This window comes from Crotalus tigris, unplaced genomic scaffold (genome assembly GCF_016545835.1).
Source record: "Crotalus tigris isolate CLP2741 ecotype Arizona unplaced genomic scaffold, ASM1654583v1 scf7180000017739.2905288, whole genome shotgun sequence".
NCBI classification, from domain to species: Eukaryota; Metazoa; Chordata; class Lepidosauria; order Squamata; family Viperidae; genus Crotalus; species Crotalus tigris.
This window is the reverse complement of record NW_024096605.1, coordinates 2313020-2335321: the sequence shown is the minus strand read 5'-3', so window position 1 is coordinate 2335321 and position 22302 is coordinate 2313020. Positions and strand designations below refer to the sequence as shown.

The 22302-nt window shown below is 39.5% G+C and overlaps 1 protein-coding gene across 4 annotated transcripts in view; it reads left to right on the top strand.

The window, feature by feature from the left end:
• DPYD (dihydropyrimidine dehydrogenase) overlaps positions 1-22302 on the top strand; it is a 567113-nt gene that overhangs the window by 143902 nt on the left and 400909 nt on the right. For all 4 annotated transcript variants that reach the window (XM_039339800.1, XM_039339803.1, XM_039339804.1 and 1 more), the window contains one exon: positions 12876-12963. In XM_039339800.1, the coding sequence (XP_039195734.1) occupies positions 12876-12963 (88 nt within the window). The remainder of the gene's footprint in view (positions 1-12875; positions 12964-22302) is intronic.

Below are 22302 nucleotides of genomic sequence, written 5' to 3'. Positions count from 1 at the left end.
GCATGGTGGCAGGCTGTTTTTGCACCGTGTGATGTGGCGGCATCCTGTTTTCACGACCCAAGGCGCAGAGGCTAGCGCAAGTGAGGGGGTGTGCGCGCAAATGCGTGCACACTGGCCAGTCTATCCCATGACCTGGTGGCCAGGAGGCCACGGCTCACAGGTTGGGGACCCCTGACGTAGACTATGTATAGATGCTTCTAATCTTGAGTGTGTTGCTGTAGAGGCTGTGATTGTGCTGGTGGTACAGGTGGGGAGGCAAAATAGATAAGTGGGTTTATTGCAGGGTCTGGTTCCCATATTAGAAAGTACTGTATGGGCCCACCACTCAATGTTTCAGAAAATGGAGGTGGCAGGCACATACTTAAATACAGACCAACACTCAACCTGAAGCAGATTTGTACAATCAGAAACAGGAGTGATGCCTCCGCATAACCAGCCTGTCTTCCCCTCCCCGTGCCTTTGCCCAATTTAAATCTTACATAACTCTAGCCACCCTGATGAAGTGAGCTACAGCTCACAAAAGCTTTTATTTTTTAATAATACGTGTTAGTTGGAAAAGGTGCTACCAGATTGCCAGATTCCTTTTTTTTCTTTTTTTGCCACCATAGGCTAACTCAATTTTTCTCCTAAAGGCTTCACAAAGGAATGAAAATTGAATATAAGACAAAACCCCTAAGACAAAATGTTTCACAATTACCTTATTATTAAAAGCATGTCCTCCACAAACAGTGCAAAAGGTATTTTGGAAGCTATGCTTATGAAAGAAAGAACTATTATATTTCTTATCCTGTTACTATCAAAGAAAAGGAGAAAGGAAGAAAAAAAATGTTCCACTGAGATGCAGAATGAGATTTCACTGACAAAACCAAGCCCTGAATGGAATTGGTTAGTATATAACTGGCTGCTGTAGAGTTTTCTGAGACTGTTATCTCCTCAGGTACTACTTCTTAACAGTACTTTAGGCTTTGAATCCTTTGAGAACTTTGAAAATGTCTCCCTATCAAACAATCCTTTCTTTGTTCCTTGTTTTATGGCTATGCTGTAGGTGATCTTCTTAGGAACAAGTTATCTTTACCTCCATTGATTTTAGCTCTGACACACACAAAAATGAAGATAGAGAGAGGTAATGCCTCAGGGAAGCAGCCTTGTCAGAACTGGGATGTTCAGAAGAGAAAAACATGGAAAATTCAGACTTAGGAAGTTGCTGCAGGAGGGGGAGGGAAGTTAGAAATTAGGACTGATTCAGATTGAGGGGAACCTTAAGACAAATTAATCAGTCTCAGAGTGTGATTGAAGCAAGAATATAATTCCAATAGAATAATTACAGTGGTTGAGTTTTTCTTGAAAGTATTTCAACTCTAATGTCATTCGGGATATTCTTTTTTGTTTCTAAGCAGAGCCATCGTGGGTCAGGCCTAGCTAATCTGGAACAGTATTCTTGATTACATCTTAGCCAAACAAATTGTTTATTGAAAATTCCACAAGCAAAACATTTTGTTATGCAGCAAAATGTGCATAATTGTGTCTTAAATTAATAATAAAATATAACTGTTACAGCAGTTAACTGTCTTTAGCCCTATCTTCCCTAAATGTGTCCCCTTAATTGTCTACATTGCAGACTGAGCAATATAAGAATGCTTATCATCATGTAACTTCTTGTTGTGTAATTGTAAAAAAATGATCCTAATCTGGATCAGATCCACTGATCCTGAGGTCATTTGTTGTTAAAGAATCTTTCATAAACATGCCCGTGCACACAGACAGTTTTTTTTTCCCCAAAGTATCTGTATTTTACAGAAATGGACTTGGGGGGAATTGTTTGTCATTTCACCTGGTGGTCCTGGTCTAAATCAGGCTACCATAGATTAATGAAAATGAAGGTATATAGGATAAAAATGCCAAATCCAATCTGAACATCTGGCTAATCATGATGAACCATAAAAATGGTTCAGGCCCTTGGAAAGAGCTTGTTAGGTGGATCCAAAAACTAAATCCAGACTAAAGATCTGGAAGACAGTGCAATAAACCATAATCCCCCCAAAATTTCTCATTCAATCTATATGGATGATTTAAAATTATTTGGAAAAACAAAGGGTAAACTAGATTCCTTATGAAAAAGCACAGTAGACTTCAGAAAAATATTGGAATGGAATTTGGCATTGACAAATACGCAACCATAGTCATAAGGACAAGCAAAATTGTTGAAGATGATGGAATAGAGCTTAACAATGAAAAATTCATAAAGCCAGTAGTATCAAAAAAAAGCTACAAATATTTGGGAATTTTGGAAGCTTCCAATTTATTATAGAATGAAATAAAAAAAAACCTCTACCAAATATATCAAATGAATTCCGAAAATTTTGAAATCAAAGCTAAATGGTGGAAACATCATTAAAGCAATTAATATATGGGCAGTCCCTGCTATTCAACATACAGCAGGAATAGTTTACTAGACCCAGATGGAACTTCATAATTTGAATTGGAAGACAGGAAAACTAATGACAATGCACCATGCTTTGTTGATACTGATACACTGTCTTTGAAAAGAGCTGATGTGGGTAAAGGAATTCTACAGGTGAATCAAACTAGGAAGGAAGAAAACTATGGCCTGAATGACTACATTAAGAAAAGCCCAGAACCCTTGATGAAGCAGTCAATCCAGAAAAGCTCTTGAAAATAACAAAGGAGAATACTGAATTGAGGGAAAAAATAGAAACGGATTTGTTAACTGAAATTTGTTAATTCATTACTTGAAGTAAAATATTCAGGGAAGCAGAATTGGAAGAAATTCAGAAAAGTTATGAAAACGTAAGACCCCCCCCCCCAAAGTAATAGTAGAGTAGAAGAAGAAGAAGACATTCAGATAACAAGTGGGAATATAACAAGAACAACTGATATGAACTACACAAATGATAACTTGGAAGAAGTAATAACATCAGAACTAGTACAGGCCAGCACTGAGACAACTTATGAACTGACCTCCCAACAAAAATTTAAAGAGAAGATTATGGCATATGTAGAAAATTACCAGTAGAAAAACAAAGATTGCCAGCATTGAGAATAGCGGCCCCCCAAAGACCTGGCATTTGTAATTAAGAATGTGAATAAGACACCTGCAAGGGTTAAAATAACATTTATCAAACAGACCAATCTGATTGCCCAGAATACAGCAGTAGTAGTTATAGAACAAATTGGGAATCTAAATTAGAAAACCAAAACCAAACTCCTATTAAATCCCAAAGTGGAAGATCAGATTAGAGGCCAAGTGAAGAAATTAAGATCAAATGCAAGTAATTTAAAAAACATGAAATAGAAAAAATTGAAGAATGTAGGGATCAGGACAAGTGTAATAAAAATATTGGTTTAGTAGCAGAAAATTTGAAGTAGTTTTAAAATCATAAAGCAACAAATAATGGCAATAGCTAGGAAAATTGAACACTACAAGGCACAGATCATCCAATTTAAGCAAAATCAGCTATTTCAATCAGACAAGAGGCGATTCTACCAAAGTATAAATGGCAATAGAAATTCTGAACATGGAAAACCAAACAATAAGGCAACAATCTAGTTTTCGAAATATCTATGGGAAGTTCAAAAACACTATAATAAAATAAAATAAAAGACTGTAATAAAAATGCTGGATGGATTAAAACTCGAATGGAAGACCTAATTTTAGCAGCAAAAATGGTTAAAAATTGAGTGACTGGATATTTCTTGGAAATGATCAATTGTGTGGTGCACAAATATCTGACTACCTTCCATCCAAGTATATCTAAACAACTTAATGAAGTATTGCACGGAGACATCAGCGATTGTTTAATAACTGGCAAAACTTATCTGATTCCAAAAGACCTGGCAAAACTAACACCAGGAAACTATAGGCCAATGGCATGCTTGCCTTCAACATTTAATTACTCACAGGCATAATAGTGAACAACGTGTTGAAATCCAATCAGTTAACTACTGGAAGAAATCTCACTAACATGGATTTATTTCTTTTAGTTCTGGATTTTTTTTAAAATAGAAAGTGATTCTCAGAGTGCTTGTGGCAGTTTATAATTACAAAATAAATAAAGGTAAGCTTTACAATTTCAATACACAAAACATTTTAACACTGAAAATTGGTGTAGTTATTTACATAACTGGGGAAGGAAGAACAGTTTAAATACTTATACTATACATTTTGTCTGGAAGGCAGGACAGAAAAACGTATTTCAGCCAATACCAATTAATTAGTTTTTCTTCAAATTTCCTGTGGAAAAAATTAAAAGGACGTTTATTGTTGCTAGAAATGCCTGGTGTGCCTTCATATAGTTCTGTTTAAATTATTTACAAAAGAGGATGAGAATTGTTAACTGAAATAATATCTAGCTAGTGGTCAGCTCAGAAACAGCTGGTTGCTTCAACCAGGTCAGCTCTTGCAGATGTTTGCAGATCCAGTATAGATATCTGCAGGAGAAAAGCTTCTGCATGCATAATGATTTTTTAAATAGCTTCCATGTTGTCTTTTACCAGCACTCCCATAGTGATGCAACATGTATTGTCAGACAGCCCTGGGTTAAAAAACAAGTCTGAGCATTTGCAGCAGAGTTAATAGGCTTATTTTAGGGCATGGTATAGCCAAGGTGAAACTGTCAGAGATATAATTTCAGCATTTGAATGGCCCAAAAAGTTATTTTATGTATTCCAGATGCTCCTTGTATCCATTCAAGCAGAATTGGTACCGCTTAAATTTATTTCTATTTGGGAAAAGGAATGGTTATTTCAAAACAACAGTACCTGGGCCACATGAAGGCCAAAGCAAATCCAGTTATGGATATGAAAAATTTCCTCATTGAATTCATAGTAGTCTTCCATACTGGGTGCTTGGAGGACTTGAAGATGCCATTTGAAAGTTTTTGTCAGGAGGCAGGACTTATCAAGAGACCTAAAAAGACTGCTGTTGTAAGATGAGCTCATTGCTCAGTTTCCAAGCATTCCCTTATGCCTTTTACGGGCACTTTGTTTCTTATGCTACTGGTGGTATTTTATATCATGTGAAAGGTTCCATGATTAGGTAGTATTAAGTGGACTTGAGAAAGTTCCAGTTAAATAGCTATGTAGGTGATATACTGTATTTCTGTTGCTCATACATACTGCAGCTTATGGAACTCCAGAAGCATGCCTTTTTGGCGGCTGCTCTGTCTTCTGGAATGATCTCTCCCTCCCCCATCATATAACAGATGCGACTCTGCTCGGCTTTAGGAATACCTTCAGACCTGGCTGCATTCCCTAATAGAACATTTGGGTTCTACTATTGTTAGAAAATTCTGTTTATATTCTATAGAAATGGTAGCACAGGATTATTATATAGCCGTATAGATTGGTGAAATGTACAGTGTACAGTCACCATTGGCTTTCCCGCGTAACGGTTTCAACTGTCACAGGAAACTCTCTTCAGACCAAAAAGAACCATAGATTATATCCATAGATGCAAACTAAACACTGCCATCTATTGGCTGAATAATTCTGTAGTTGTTGCAATATAAAATACATTCTAACATGTATTCCAACCATTATTATTGTGTTTGGTCACTTTTATATTTTGTATTTATATATTCTTTATAACATGTTTTCATGTTATATCAGGTTGGTTTGAGTGTGTGTGTGTATGGGGGGTATTGTTTGTATTGCCTTATAAATCCAGAAAGTCAATCAGTCCAGGCCTCTTAGCTTGTTCTACCCAAAAACCTGTGTGATAATGAGCCGGTGGTAATTTCTATCAAATATTCAAATTAAATCAAAACACATTGAATGAATAAATAGTTTGATTTGATGTAAGGCAATCTGAAATTCTTATGACAATTCAAGGTTCAACTTCTTTTTTTTTTAAAAAAAAATGGACAATTGGGTTGAAATCTAAAAATTATTTTGCTTTTGCTTTCTCCTGTTTCTTACAAAAATAAGAATCCCGATTGAGGAGCAGGTGGCAGTCATGGCTTGGAGGACTTTTGCATAGCTTTATATTGTTGATCACTTGGTCACAGTAACTCACGCTCTAGTCACCTCCAGATTAGATTTCTGTAACTGAAGAGCCTTGAAGAGCCTCTGGAAGCTTCAACTGGGGCAGATGCAATGGGCTTGGGCAGTTATGTGTGCTCCTAGAATATCACGTGTCACACCTGTGAGCTGCATTGGTTGCCAGTTTGCTTCCAGGTCTGAGTCAAACTACTGGTTTTAACATTTCAAGCTCTTCATGGCACGGGACAGGGTTATCTGAGGGACTGCCTCTCCCTGCTTAACATTAATCCATCTCATTAGATCTAGCAGAGAACACAGTTATCATTTGCCACATTTGGTAGGTCCCAGAGAAGGAGGCAGGCCTTCTCTGCCATGGCCCCTGTCTTATGGAACATTTTCCCCTTGCCCCTAAGGTTTGGTTAGACCCATCCCTTTTGCTGTCTCCTGAACCCCTTAAAACCTAGTTATAGCATCAGGCCTGGAGGTTCCAGGGATATGCTTAGATGTCTACACTGCGGCGGTAGATATACTTTCCACACCTTGGCTTTGTATATTTTATTTGTACATTAATTAATATTGATGTTTACTGAATCAGATGAAGACAATTAGTTCAGATACTGGATACAAGTTTACAGATTTATGTATGTTTTATTATTTTTCCTTATTCTGTTATTGGTCAGGCATTTGTGCCTCCTTAGTTAATGCAAAATACTAAACTAGTTACATTGGTCTCAGAGGAGTGTGAATATCACGCTGTAATCGTGATTGTTATTCATAATACCCTTTGTCAGCTTTGCCTCTGTCCATTCTACCATTGACTAAAAGAGGCATATTTAAGTCAGCCTTAAAAGTTTATTTCTTCCAACGTCAAACGCAAGTAGCCAATAGAACTGCAAAAGTGATTAGATGGTAGATTCGTTGGAGAGAAATGCTGATAACAGTGATGAAAATATTTTCAGGAAGAGAAGCCACTTAAGTGTTAGCAAAGAAGAGGAAATGTTGTTTATATATAGCTTTGTATAAAATTTATAAGCTATATAGCTGGCTTATCTGCAGCTACAGATAATGCAAATTAAGAAATAATTATAAGCAGAAATACAAATTCTCATCATAGGAGGAGGATACTGACCCTGTCCATATAAATCTGCTGTAGCACTGCTGTTTTGAACAGCTGATAATTTCAAAGCTTCTGTTCTTCATACTTATTTTTATATATTAATTCAACTGTCTTATCAACACTACTTTGAAATATTTTATTAGTTTTATAGGGGATTACTTTTCTATATTTTTTTTAAAAAAAAATTGGATAACTCAGAGTCATATCCACATTGATACTGAAAATGTCATGTCTACTGAAGTTTCTGAGATTTTTGTTGTTTTTTTTTGGTCACAATTTTAAGAATATTCCAACGAAAAAATAATTCCAGGTATATTATAGGCATTTTTAATTGCAAAGGGAAAAATGCATTTATTTTGCTTGAGACATTGCCTGTTTCTTTTTAAAATGGGCAGGAAGTAAAATTTGTCGTTTTTTAAAAAAAAAATAGTGACAAGAACTCCACCTTTAAGGTTTTGGGAGTTTGCTAATTTATTTTTCCTGTTTAGGTCCTATGATTTTCTTAAATTTACATTGGAAGGCTAGTATGTGTAGGTCAGAGAGAGCAGCAACTTACTTGTTGCAGGAACAGAAGTATTTTGTGTAATATTGGATGAATAATGGATGATTTGTGCTGTATAAAATTTAAAAGTTTAGAGCCTCCTCGCTCTAGGCAACGACCTATGTAACAATCAACACAATTATTACAATAAAGAGAAGGGTTACTGTTTTGTTTTTTGTCTAGTTCAATGTTCTTTGTTGTATTTTAACAGTCTTATACTTGAAGCAGAAATGATCTGTTCTATGAACAATGACTCAGTCTGCACTGGTTATACTGAAATTTAAACAGGTCATACAATACATTGAATAGGAGACTTGTGCACATATTTTTGATACCGGTAGATCTTTTTTCATTGTTTCTCATTGAATCATTTTTTCCCATCAACAAGTAGATGCTTTTGCTTCAAATGTGAGTTATTTGTAAAAAATAACTTTTTGTAAAATTATTTATTTAAAATTAAAATCACATGTGTTTCAGCCACCTGTTGCATTGTTATAAAACAGGATAGGTGCTTTTTCTTGGACCATTAAGGAAGAAATGTCATTCACACAGAACTAATTTCATGAGTATACAAATTCATAAATGTGTCTCATACTTAAATATTGTTCAAATGAAAACTGCATTTTTAGTAATAATAGGTTAACTAATTAATTTAACCACCCTCTTGCTTGACCTAGTTTGGATAGAGTACCTCTCTTCTCAAAACAGTGTGGAAATAAACGTGTGGGGTGTGATGTTGTATCTATTTATGACTTTCAAAATGTTTTCTCTCATTCCTTCTCAATATTATTTAATTTAAATGATAATGCATCCAGTTTGAAAAGCAGCAGAAGACGTCGGAAGCATGAAGTTCAAAATGATAGAAATGTTATAGAAAAAAACATTGCTTGTCTGGGAACAATTTACATAGGCTATAGGTTTTTTTGGTTGGCAGGGTTGGTAATTGTGGTTGCATTTCTCTTCAAGTGGAGAGCCATGCTTGTGATTTCTCACTATATCAATCATTTATAGCCATTTAGATAATAATGTTCTAACTCGCCTCTCCTACCGTCTTATTTTACGCCATTTGCCCAGTTCCTTGGAATGCTGCACCTTTTGCTGTTTGAGAAGAGTAAATTCACTTGGTAATATCTATTATGGCATGGTCAAAGGCTAATTTATTGTCAAATAGGAAAAATAGGTCAACACTCATGTCACTTGATGATCAACCCCCCCTCCTCCCCAAGTTTAATAAAACATCTCACCAGCATGCATCCTGCACAGCAGTTGATATTTTATTACAACTGCAGTACCTGGGCTGTAGCAGTGGTGTAATTACTGAGCTGTCAGAGTGATAAGTGGGATTAATGGCAGACTGATGCACTTTAGTCTGCAGAGTGCTCTGAGAATTGGAAGATGGTGTTGTTATAAGAGTCTGTCTATACTGGCATATTCGCAGAGTTTCCAGCCCCCCTCCCTTCCCAGCCAACGCCACAAATTCAAGCTTGCATTGCCCTGCCTCATTAACATTTGACATTTTCAACAGCTGTTATTTATGAGCCAGCTCCATAATAATAATAAAATAAAATATGGAGATGTATAGTGTTTGGGTGAAAGATGCATAATGACGCCATTATACATGTGCCATAGTGCAAAAAAATGGCTTCCTGGTCAATCTTTATTTAATCTTGTTTTATTTTACCTTTACTGGTCGAATCTAACAGGCAGTTGCTTTGAACGGTGATTAGTCTGGTAATGCTTTTGCAAGCTGTCGACTTTGAAATAATTATATTCATCTTCTCCTTGGTTAGAGGAGCCAAAGAGGCTTACACATTGTTTTCTCATAAATTTGAACTTTAAAGTTGAACTTACCTGTATTTTATTCAAAGGTAACTCTCACATTTAACCATATTCTCCTCTTGAATGTTATGGTACTTCCACATTTTCTCAATTCTGTTTTCAATATCTTTCTAACCTCCCTCTTTCTCAAGTAAAAATTATGGATTAAATGCTCTTATTGAAAATAAGTTTACTGCCTTATATTCAACACCTGATTATAAATAACATGACATGATTATTATTGATAATCATAAGAATGGTCTGAAGGTAGAAGATTGCAACTCACCACATCTCAAAAAGTATGACTTGATATTTTATGAAATAATATGCCACCTCTTAGCTTTTAGAAAATGCATGTTAATAAAAGAAAATGCATGTAATATTTGGAGCAAGTAAAATAGAGCAGTTCTACGGTTCCTATTTTCCAGATCGGTGGCTAAAATTTGGTAGAAAGGGACACTGATTTGCCTGAAATCACCTCATGCTCTGTCACTTTGCGAGTGGAAAAAAAGATTAAAAAGAACAATAACAAAGGAATCCTTAGTTCAGAGTAAAGTTTATTAAGAGCAAGGAATCTTAACGGGTTTTGATTAAGTTCATAAGATGAGAATAAGTTTGCATTCTTCTACATCCTTTTGAAGATTGATCTTTTGTCCCTGATTGTTAAAGATGATTTAACAGAACTTTTTCATGTCATCTCTATGTGACAGGATTTATATTACTTCAAATATATCTTTTGGGTATGGGTCAGACTGGGGCAAATGAAAACAACATATCAAAAACCACAATATCAGTATGCCCTGTGATTTGAAGATACCTGTTTCCCGTCTCCAACCTTTAGCTTTTCTGTTTTTCTTTTCAAAACATGCCCCTGTGCTCCTTGTATTTTATCTGTTGTTACTCTAGTATGAAACTGCACCTGGGCCAACTCTGACAGTGGATCAGAGAAAGCTAAGTTTGTTTTAGTATTGTAAATAGTTGCTTTTATTGTTTTTAAATCTTTAACAATAAACAGCTGATTTATATTCCTCCCGGAGTTCGAAGATTGTATATTATGAACAGATATGCCCGGGATTCGGATTTTTACAGTCATTAAAAGTTTCCATGAGAAACATGGAAGTGTACAACCATAATTAAACAATTAAATGTTCTCCAACAATGCTGCTTGAGCACCTTCCATGTCTCCTATCTTGACCACATCACTAATGAGGAGATACCACAAAGGTTAGATTTAGGACACCTATGGAAAATGGTGAATGAACGTCAAATGCAGCTTGTTGTCCATATCTTACATATGTCTAAAGACCGGCATCCAAAAATTGCACTATGCTGGATACCTTCTGAGGAAAAGAGAAAATGAGGCTGGCCTCTGAAAACTTGGTGCCAAACACTTGAGGAAGATCTTAAGATTATTAATGTCTCTTGAGACGATGCCGAAGATGCTGTGAATGATCAAAACTGCTGGAAAACACTTCCTCTGCACAGGACTTAACAGTGGTGGTGGTGATGATGATGGCTCTGTTACGACCTCCTTTGATTGCAAGTTAAGCCATAATTCAACATTACTGTAGATCAGAGGTTCTCAACCTGTGGGTCACGACCCCATTTGGGGTCGAACGACCATTTCACGGGGGTCGCCAAACAACGCAATCCGCCATTTTTCCCCCTTTTCCTTAGCTGTGCTATTCCCTTTTATTCTATTGGCTTTTGAAAGCCAATAGAATAGACTCTCTTGAATAGAGTCTAATTCTATTGGCTTTCAAAAGCCAATAGGAATTGTCCAGGCTGTCTCTGCCCTGCTGAGCTCGCCAAAAGTCCCATTCTGCAAACGGTGCTGCAAGTTGTCTTCAGCGAAGGCGAGCTGTCTGGGGGCCCGGTGGGTGCCTTACCTCCCTTGGGCTGGGCCAGCTGGTGGCCCAGCCAGTGGTTGCCCTGCGCCGTCGCTGCCCCTTTTCAGCTACGCCTCGGCTGGCGCAAGGGGCAGCACCACGCTTGCGCGGCACTCCCGGGCAGGGAAAGTCCTCAACTTACGACTGGTTGGGTAGTCCTCGACTTACGACCAGTTGAGTAGTTCTTGACTTACAACCGGTTGAGTAGTCCTCAACTTACGACCGGTTGGGGGTCGCGGCATTAAAAAGGTTGAGAACCACGGCTGTAGATTATCCAACTATATCAAGATTGTAAACCACAGCCTGAAATTGATTTATTTGGACATACTAGTAAACCACCCAGTTGAGAAGAGGATCACTGTAAATGCAGAGTTTGTTCAAATATCAGTACAGGCAGTCCTTGACTTAACTACCATTCATTTAGTGACCGTTCAATGTTGCAATGGCACTGAAAAATGTGATGTAAAACCAGTCCTCCCATTTACAACCAACACAGGATCTCCATGGTCACATGATTAGAATTTGGTTGCTGGGACTCCAGCTTGTATTTACAATGGTTACAGCATCCTGGGGCCGTACGACCGGTGTTTACAGCCTTCCCAGCCAGCTTCCGGCAAGCAAAGTCAATGGGGAAAACTAGATTTGCTTAAAGACCTCATGATTCACAACTGCAACAATTCACTTGTCAACTGGAGCGCAGCAGGTTATAAAACCGGGTGTCTCAACAATCGTCTCATTTAAAAACAAATTCTGGTCTCAGTTGTGGTTGCAAGATGAAGACTACACATATGACATAGATTAGTGTTACATTTAGGCACAGATTAGTATATGGATTTATTATTGCTCTTTTATCAGTTTTTTTTAAAGTATCGTTAGGCAAAATGCTAATATTTATGAAAGTTTTTATACTGCGGAAATGTCCAGAAGAGAATTAATAATTCTGAAATCACTGTATCTTATTCTTTATTTTAATATTAAATTTACTCTGTCTTCCTCTGGTGGTATTTTATTTTTGTTTTATTGTGTTTTATTATTTTGATGGAATATGCTCAAGAATGTTTAATAGTAGGAGATTAAAAACTACAAAAATGAAAAAAAAAACAATGATCAGGATTCTGCAAGCTGGGTAGGGCATAATGCAGTGTTTTAAAATCTGCTGGTTTAGTGGTACATGTTGCTTTTGCCTGTTTGAAATAAAGACTTTGCAGAAGATTATCATCACGTAATACAAATTATAACAAATATATGCACTGGGGAATTGTATTTTATGGGTGGCTTGCTTTTCACTTTCAAGATTTGAATGATCTGGGATCAGCTGCCTTGGTTTACCTGTCTGTGGCGTGGGGATAATAGCATTTACCCATGGGAACCTTTTTGAGTTTCTGCCAGAACAGTAGAGTATTATTAATTTTTAGATTGATTAGCTTCTGTCAGGTACATGGAAAAATTGTATGTTGTTGGCAGTGCTTTGTGCTCTAAGTCACTCTAACTCATTTACTTTCCTCCCCAGGTGCTTAAAGTGTGCAGATGCCCCCTGTCAGAAGAGCTGCCCAACTAATCTAGACATCAAGTCATTTATCACAAGTATTGCAAACAAGGTAAAAAAAAGGCAAAGGAAAAAGGAAAGAAGGCAGGAAAAAGAAAAAAGAAAAGCAAAAGCTGCAGTTGCTTTGTATGATTGAATTACTGTCCTTATCTTTGTGTGTAGCTTAATGAAATAATGTTTGGAGCAGCTATTACAAAATTTAGCAGACCTTTCTTAATTGCATAATTATTCTTGCTACTTTTCTGTGGAGATACTGTATGCTAAATACATAGCTAATGTGTACATTGATTCTCAAATATCTTTTAATGGCTTTTAATTTTAATATATCTTAACTAATATTGTTTTTTGTTTTGTGTGTGTGCGTATGCTTGTGTGCACATGAATGTACGTATGCCTCTCTGTGTTTATGTGTATACACATACAAATACATATTGTACTGTACTTATTATCTCTTGTATATACTATAAATTCACTGAATAGGGAGATTTCTTTAAGAATGGGGCAGTAAGACACTAAGTGGTAGTAAGCAGCATCAATTTCAGTTATATGGATGGAGTGAAACTAATACAGAGAATATTGAATGGCACCTGGATTTAACGTTGATTGTAGGCCATACCAAACTATAATCTTTAGAGCTCTTTTCAATTTTTGATTTTTACCTTGTAAGAATTGGATTCCAGATGTTGAGAACCTGTAGTAACCTCTCTTCTTCTTTGAATTAGTTGGGATTAATTAGTAGGATATGTAGGAGGGACTTTTTGAAGTTGGGAGAAAATTTCCATTGAAACCTGGTTTTCTGTCTCTCCAGATTGTGTTAATTTATAATTAACATATATACATACATACATACATACATACATACATACAGACATACATATATATATATATATATATAAATGAAATGAATAAAGCGCGTTCACCAGGAGAGTTTAAAGTTAAAATACTTTAATTAAAGTATTTTACTATATTAAAAGGTTGCCAAGCTTTCGTTGGGAAAACTCCCCAACATCTTCAGGGCTGAGAGACCGTTTCTAACAAGGTGATTCAAACGGGTTCCATAGACGTCTGCACGTGGTTCCTAGACTGTGCTAGCATTCCCTGCTGAACAGCTGATAGGTGGGAGGGGGAATCAGAGTAAAGATTTCTTCTGTCGTTCTCTCGAGCACTTTTGTTCACATTTCCGTCGACCTCAGGGGGTATTGTTAAAGTTATGTTCCGCCCTCTCCCGGCAGTATTGGCTCTCGTTGCAGTGGGGGGATTTAGTTTGATGTCATTGTATATCCTACCATGGAGGCGGGGCTTCATCGGCTGCAATTTAACATCTTTCCTCTGCTGCGTGCTCCCGTATTTATCTTCGCTCGCATGTACAAGCATCAACTGGATGTGGTATTTTTCAATGTTTGAATCCTCCTCCTCCATCATGGTGTCCCCCATGCTCATCTTCCCTCGTAGGTCAATATTCAAGTTAAATCCCCCCCATTTCTGTGAGCAAAAATCTGTTGGTATTTGGGCAGATTCCCCGCTCATGTTACTTTCCCTTTTATCAAGCGAACGGGTCGTCATCACATGTTTTTTCTCCCCTCTCTGTATGGGATATTCACTTTTATTATTATTATGGGTAGTGCTAAATTTAGTGGTTCTATCCTCAAATTTCTTAAGCGCTCCAATGTCATTATTGTTGTTTTCTCCAATTAAAGGGGGTGTGGTTTCCTCTTGATATTGTTGGGGGGTTTCTGGGTAGTCTATATCAGATTGTTTCTGGTAGGGAGGAGGTGTAGCTCCTGGTTTAGAATGTTGTGGATGTTGATTGTAAGGTTTGTGATATAAAGGATGATGGTTTGAGTTCCATTTTCGTAGCGCTTGTTGTGCTGGGTGCAAGTCAATGTGACGATTGATTGAGTTGTTATTCGAGAACCAGGCTTCTTTTAGCAGCCGACCTCCCTTCGTGGCATCACTGGCTATGATAAGGGTGTTATTGAAGTCAAACTGATGGCCTTGTTGTGCCATATGCATCCAAAGTTGTGAGTGTGGTTCGCCTCGTTTTATGGCCAGTTTGTGTTCGTGGAGGCGAGTTTTCAAGCGTTTGGCTGTTTCTCCCACATAGTTGCCTTCGCAGTTTTTGCAGTTGATCTTATAAACAATAGCAGATTTCTCCATGGTAGGTAGGGGGTCCTTTGGATGCATAATTTTTGATCGTAGGGTTTGGTTAGGTTTGTGAGCTACTTCTATACCATGGGGTGCTAGTAGTCTGGCTGTGGCCTCTGAGATGTTACTTATGTATGGGAGGGAGATGCGTGTTTTTTGTAGGGGGGAATCCCTTCTTCGTTGGGTGGTCTGGTGCTGGAAAGTTGTACAATGTCGTTTGATAAATTTTAATGGATAACCGTTATATATGCACGTACGGAAGAGGTGTCTCCTCTCTTCTTTCTTATATTCATCCGTGCTGCAGTGGGAGTCAACGCGTTTAAATAACGTTTTTATGCAGCTGATTTTATGGGAAACAGGATGATTACTCTGGTAATGGAGGATTCTATTCGATACGTGGACGATACATTTGCCATTGTCAAAAGACAACATGTAACTACATTTATGGAAATATTAAATTCCATCTACTCTGACATAAAGTTTACTGTAGAGGAAGAAAGACACAATTCTCTTGCCTTCTTAGATGTTTCCATCCACCGTCAACCAGATGGATACTTACATACGAAGGTATTCCGTAGAGGAACAGACAGCACTACGTAACCTGAAAGAAGACACCAGCATAATAATCCTACCAGCAGACAAGGGCAACGCCACGGTGGTTATGAACACATCTGACTACCAAACCAAATTAACCAACCTACTCCAAGACTCCACATACAAACCCCTAAATACAGATCCCACCACCTACCTGGAAAAAACCACCAGAACCAAGATAAAAGCCTCCCCCATTAGCGAAGAGATCCAGCAAAGAATCATTCCCAGAGAGAAATCATCCAGATGCCCTAAACTCTATGGTCTCCCCAAGATACACAAAGAAGGAACCCCACTCAGACCTATAGTCAGCTCCATAGGCTCACCTCTACAAAACCTAGCCAAATTTCTCGCCAAACAACTACAGCCCTATGCAGAATCCATCACCTCACACGTAAAAAACTCATTCCAGTTTATAGAGATCATAAAGAAACAAAACTTACAGCCCAGCGACCTACTAGTGAGCTTCGATGTCATATCCCTCTTCACCCAAGTGCCTATCAAAGAAGCCTTGACAGCTATTCAAAACAAATATAACCCCCCCAAACACATCTTAGATCTGACCAACCACTGCCTATCCAACACATACTTCATCTATAATGGACAAAAATACAAACAAACAGAAGGAGCACCCATGGGATCACCCCTCTCACCTGTCATTGCCAACCTCTACATGGAACACTTTGAAACCCAAGCTCTAGAAAAATCGGATCACAAACCCAAACTCTGGCTCAGATACGTAGACGACACCTTCATAATCTGGCCACATGGGAAAGAAAAACTGGACAACTTCCTCACACACCTCAACAGCCTACACCCCAAAATACAGTTCACCATGGAAACAGAAGCTAACAACCAACTTCCCTTCCTGGATGTCTTAGTCTACAAGAAATCCAATGGCTCCCTAGGACACACCATCTACCAGAAGAAAACACACACAAACCGCTATCTGCACGCTCTCTCACACCACCACCCAGCACAGATCAACTCTGTAGCCAAGACACTCATCTCCAGAACAAAACGCTTAGCTGACGAACAACACCTAAAAACCGAACTACACACTCTCACCAATGTACTAACATCCAATGGATTCCATAGAAATAAGATTACAAACCTAATCCAAAAAGAAACCCCCACTAAAATCCAAGACAAAGAACAAGAAAACGGCAAAGCCCTCCTCCCATACATAAAAGGCACCACAGACAGAATCAGTAAGATCCTCCATAAACACAACATCAAAACAGCATTCTGCACAAACAGAAAAATATCCACCATCCTTAGAAACCCCAAAGATAAAATTGAATTAGAAAATCAAGGAGTATACGAAATCCCATGCACCACTTGTCCCACCACATACATCGGACAAACCAACAGAAGAATAAGTGCACGCATTGAAGAACATAAGAACTCAGTCAAAAAAGAGGAACCAACATCTTCCCTGGTCCAACACCTTAAAGCCACAGGACATACCAGAACCATTGCCAAAAGTGAACATTTTAATAACAGAATAATCAGAGAAGCCATCGAGATAGAAAAACGCCCACACAGCATGAACAAGCGAGATGATAAAGCCATTTACCTGACCCTTCTAAGCCCCTGCCCTTATTGACAAACGACTCCCTAACCCCAAAATCTTAAACCCCTCTGCAACTCAGACTAACCTGAGCACAACCAAACAGAACACTCCCCCAGCCAATCAGAGCACAGCCAAGCCCCTAACCATTCAGAACACACCTCCACCCAATCAGAACACAGCCAAGCTCCCATCCAATCAGTTCATACCCTCACTGGCAGTTAAAAGGAAGAAACAGCTAAAACCACACATTGCTGCTCAAAGCAAGAAGCTAAAAACACCAGCCTGAAGATGACGAATGTGACTTCGTCGAAACGTTGCCAAGACACTTCCAATTTTTTACGCGGGAGAAAACCCGAATAACCAAAGACCTATATACAAATAGAAAACCTCAGAAACATATATATATATATATATAGATATATATATATATATATATATATATATATATATATATATAGTGAGAAATAAAATGATCACCAGGGTAATAAAACTATAAAATTTATTAAAAAAGCGCCTAGCTTTCGCCGTCACCTGCCGGCATCCTCAGGGCTAGTGCGCCAGGGAGTGAGAGAGTCGCTTTTATAGGTGTACTGAAGTCTGCGCACGACTCCTCGACCTCGTCATCGTGCCTAATTGGTATGACTGCGCACGGCTGATCTGTTCCTTCCCGTTCATTTCGATCGCATGTTCATCCTCATCCATCCTTCTTTCCCCCAATCTTGGGGTGGATGGGTAAATGCCTCTGTTATTGCAATGGTCTCTATGTTTTAACTCTTCCCCCCCGGGGTCAGGTAACAGTACACATCTCATGTTTATTTTGCAATTCCCCTTCGTCCCATTGTTCTTCCTGCGGCAAGTTTTTCCTTTGGTTTTGATGTTTTCACTTCTTATATAAATGTCATCTGGACAGTCCTGCGGGTCTTTCCGGGATAGCTGTAATCCACTGGTGGTCTGGGGCTGGGGGGTAAGCCGTTCAGTCACGGGAGGGGGGGACGACAGCTCCCCAATTACCCCTGCGTCCAGCCGCCTCGCGCGCACCACACCATGGTCAGTCGGTCCGGGGGGAGCGACGGCGAAACCATGCCCTCGCTCCTCCCCCTGGGACAAACACCGTCCAAATGATCCCGCAGGTCCCTCCCAGGCGGGTGCGACTCGCCGATGGTCCGGAGCTGAAGGATAGACCGCTCGATCGTAGGTGGAGGGGGGCGGCGGTTCTCTGGTCGTCACCACACCTAACCGTCCTGCACGTCCCCTACTGCGGGTGATCGGTCCGGGGGGGTAATGATGGAATCTCGCTCCATTTGAGCATCGTGGCATCTCTCCTCAGTTTGCCTCCTCCCTCTTGCGTCGTTGGTAACCATACGAGTCCTCCGGAGTTCTCCGGGATGCGCAAGGGGGGGTGTGATGGTCCAGTCTCCTGCGTTTTTTCTCTCTCTCCAATTCTCATGGGTCCGCCTCCGATCATGCTCTGCGATTCTCTCCCTCCCAAGCTGACCATCCTGGTCCGACAGGGGGGTCTCTCCTTTCTTTCCGAAGCGGCTGACGCATTTTCTTCCATGTGCGGGTGGAACGTCATATCCAAAAATCCCTCCCCTCCTCCGCCAGCCACGTCTTCCTTTATACTGGTCGCAGCAGGTAATGTTACTGACATAGAAGGGGTATTCTCCGGCTGTGTTTCCTCATTCAGGTTGCCTCGGATCAATTGAGGGGTTGATTCCTCCTCCTTAATACCATTGAAACTATTATTGGGACGCCAGGGGTGCTGTCGTTGGTTATTTGTGCTCCACAACCTTAAGGCCATATATGCCGGGCACAGGTCCACGTGCCGGTTGATAGAATTATCATCCGAGAGCCATGCCTCCTTAAGTAGGCGGCCCCCCTTGGTGTTGTCACTAGCCAATACGCTAACCTCACTGAAATTGAATTTATGGTCTAATTCCGCCATGTGTGCCCATATCTGGGAGTATTGGTCTCCCCTTTTCAATGCTAACCTGTGCTCATGGACCCTGGTCTTAATCCGTTTAGCTGTCTCCCCAACATAATTGGATTGGCAGTCCATGCAATTGATTTTATAAATGACTGCCGATCTTTCAATGCTGGGGAGTGGGTCCTTGGGGCGCATTATAGCTGCCCGCAGTGTTTGGTTCGGTCTATGGGCCACTTGTATCCTGTGCGGAGCCAAAATCCTTGCTGTAGCCTCTGAGACATTGTGAATATAGGGGAGAGTAACACGTGTGGTTATCTAAGGTGTGGGTCCTTGGGGTGTGGGGTCGCTCCCGGGTCCAGGTGGTTTATTGAACCGATTAATGAACTTAGCCGGGTACCCATTACGTTTACACACCTGAAAGAGGTAGTTTCTCTCCTCTCTGTTAGCTTTGGCAGTGCTACAGTGCGACTCCACTCGCTTAAACATGGTCCTGACACAGCTGACTTTATGGGCCATGGGGTGATTACTCTCGAAATGGAGGATCCTGTCTGTGCATGTGGGTTTTCGGTATACCTTAGTGGACAGACATCCGTCCACCTGGCGCTGTACTAACACATCTAGAAACGCTAAACTGCCCTGATGTTCTTCTTCCATGGTGAACCGGATGTCTGGGTATACCGAATTCAGGATGCCCATGAAGTCGGTCTTGTGCCGCTCCTTGATGACCACAAACGTGTCGTCCACATAGCGGGCCCAGAATTTTGGTTGGTATTGGGCCAACGCTATGTGTTCCAACCGTTGGAGCACCACCTCCGCAATCACACTGGAGATCGGCGACCCCATAGGAGTTCCCTTAATCTGTTCGTACATCGTGCCCTGAAAGGTGAAATAAGTGTTGAGACAGACTCCCGTTAATTTTATAAGATCTTCCGTCCGAAGGGAGTCTTGATGTAATCCTTGGTCTCCCTGATTCAGTCGATCCCTTAAAACCGCAATGGCAAGTTCCTGCGGGATGGAAGTAAATAGGGAGACTACATCGAAGGAGACCATGAGTTCATCTTTTTCCACCTTCAGGGCCCTAATTTTACCGAGGAATTCCAGACCACCAGTGGATTACAGCTATCCCGGAAAGACCCGCAGGACTGTCCAGATGACATTTATATAAGAAGTGAAAACATCAAAACCAAAGGAAAAACTTGCCGCAGGAAGAACAATGGGACGAAGGGGAATTGCAAAATAAACATGAGATGTGTACTGTCACCTGATCCCGGGGGGGAAGAGTTAAAACATAGAGACCATTGCAATAACAGAGGCATTTACCCATCCACCCCAAGATTGGGGGAAAGAAGGATGGATGAGGATGAACATGCGATCGAAATGAACGGGTAGGAACAGATCAGCCGTGCGCAGTCATACCAATTAGGCCCGATGACGAGGTCGAGGAGTCGTGCGCAGACTTCAGTATACCTATAAAAGCGACTCTCTCACTCCCTGGCGCACTAGCCCTGAGGATGCCGGCAGGTGACGGCGAAAGCTAGGCGCTTTTTTAATAAATTTTATAGTTTTATTACCCTGGTGATCATTTTATTTCTCACCATGAATACCCCCAGGGTTCATATTTTTAATTTTCTCAAATATATACATACATACATACATACATACATACATACATACATACATACATACATATATATATATATATATATATATATATATATATTAGATTTCTGATTATCTTTTTTTCCATGAACTTAAAGTACATATAGTATTCCTTTCTCCATTGTTATTTTCTGTGTTATTCACATAGAAAGATATGTACTAAGCCGGGCTCAAAGATAACGCCTAACTTACAGTTATATTGATAAACTTCCACAGATCAGTATACACAAGAACTGTTCACCACGGTCCTACTTCAGCATTTAAATCAGTATATATCTTAGAATTCACCTGGCACCATGAACATCTATGGGTGGGCAAGAGGAACAGATGATAAAATATTAATGACAACATCATTATGTGAATCTTTTGACTTACATACTTTCATGTTGAGATGCAAGCATGTAGGGGCAGCACTTGCGTGATATTACTGAATGCAGGACATCATGTTGGTGCCATCACAGTTTGAGGAATCCAGATGTTGATTTTCTCTGATAGAGCGAGGCATTCCCTAACCTTTGGATTCACTCTTTACTCTTAGTGAGTAGATGGGCAAAGATAATAATGTATATAAGATTAAAGTTTGGATCTTGGTAGGATCATGAGAAGAAGTCATCTCTGTGGCCAATGCTATGGTCTTGTTCTAAATTACAGATAGTTCTCAACTTACAACCATAATGGAACTTGGAATTTCCATCATAAGTTATGTTGGTCATAAGTCAAGGTACCCATGTAACCAAATCTGATTTTATGCTCTCTCTTTTTGAGGTGAACAGGATAATTGTAAAACAGATCAATGTATTCCTATGGCTGGCTGGTTTTTTGTTTTTGTTTTTTGCCAAAAACTGGCCCAAAAAGCTGGAAGCTGGCCAAAAAAGTAATAAATTGTGGTCACATGACTGTGGAATGATGCAACTGTCTGTAAAGGTGAGTTGGTTGCCAAGTACCCCCAAAGTGATTATGTGACTATAGGACTTGTGCAGCTGTCGAATCTCCAGGGACAGGGTCCTAAGTAGCTTTTGGTGAGTGGTCACTAAGTAACCAATTGTGAAGTGACGACCTGCACTTCTATCCGTGGTTGTCTTTAGAGAAAAAAAGATCTGGTACTGAGGATTCAGTACCAGATTTTTCGAACCTGGAATAATAATTTTTGCCTTAAAGATTGCATATTCAAGAGTATTATACCAAATCAGTTCCTCCTACTTTAGGAGATTGAAAATATTACTTATTTCAAAAACCATAAAATTTTAACACCTCAGTTCAATCAACTGAGAGAAGGTAGGGACCGAGAGAATGTATCTCTGTGATTTATATAATACAGGGGAGTTGTAGAGTTGTATGTGGAAGGAATTTTATTGTGGACTCACAGAGACTTAATTTTAAGGCCGCACAATACAGGAGGCTATATAATGTATTGCCATTACATTGGAAATTAAGAAAGTGTCTTAAATTCTAATATTAATGGGTTTTGATTTATGAGTAAATTCCCCAGAGCC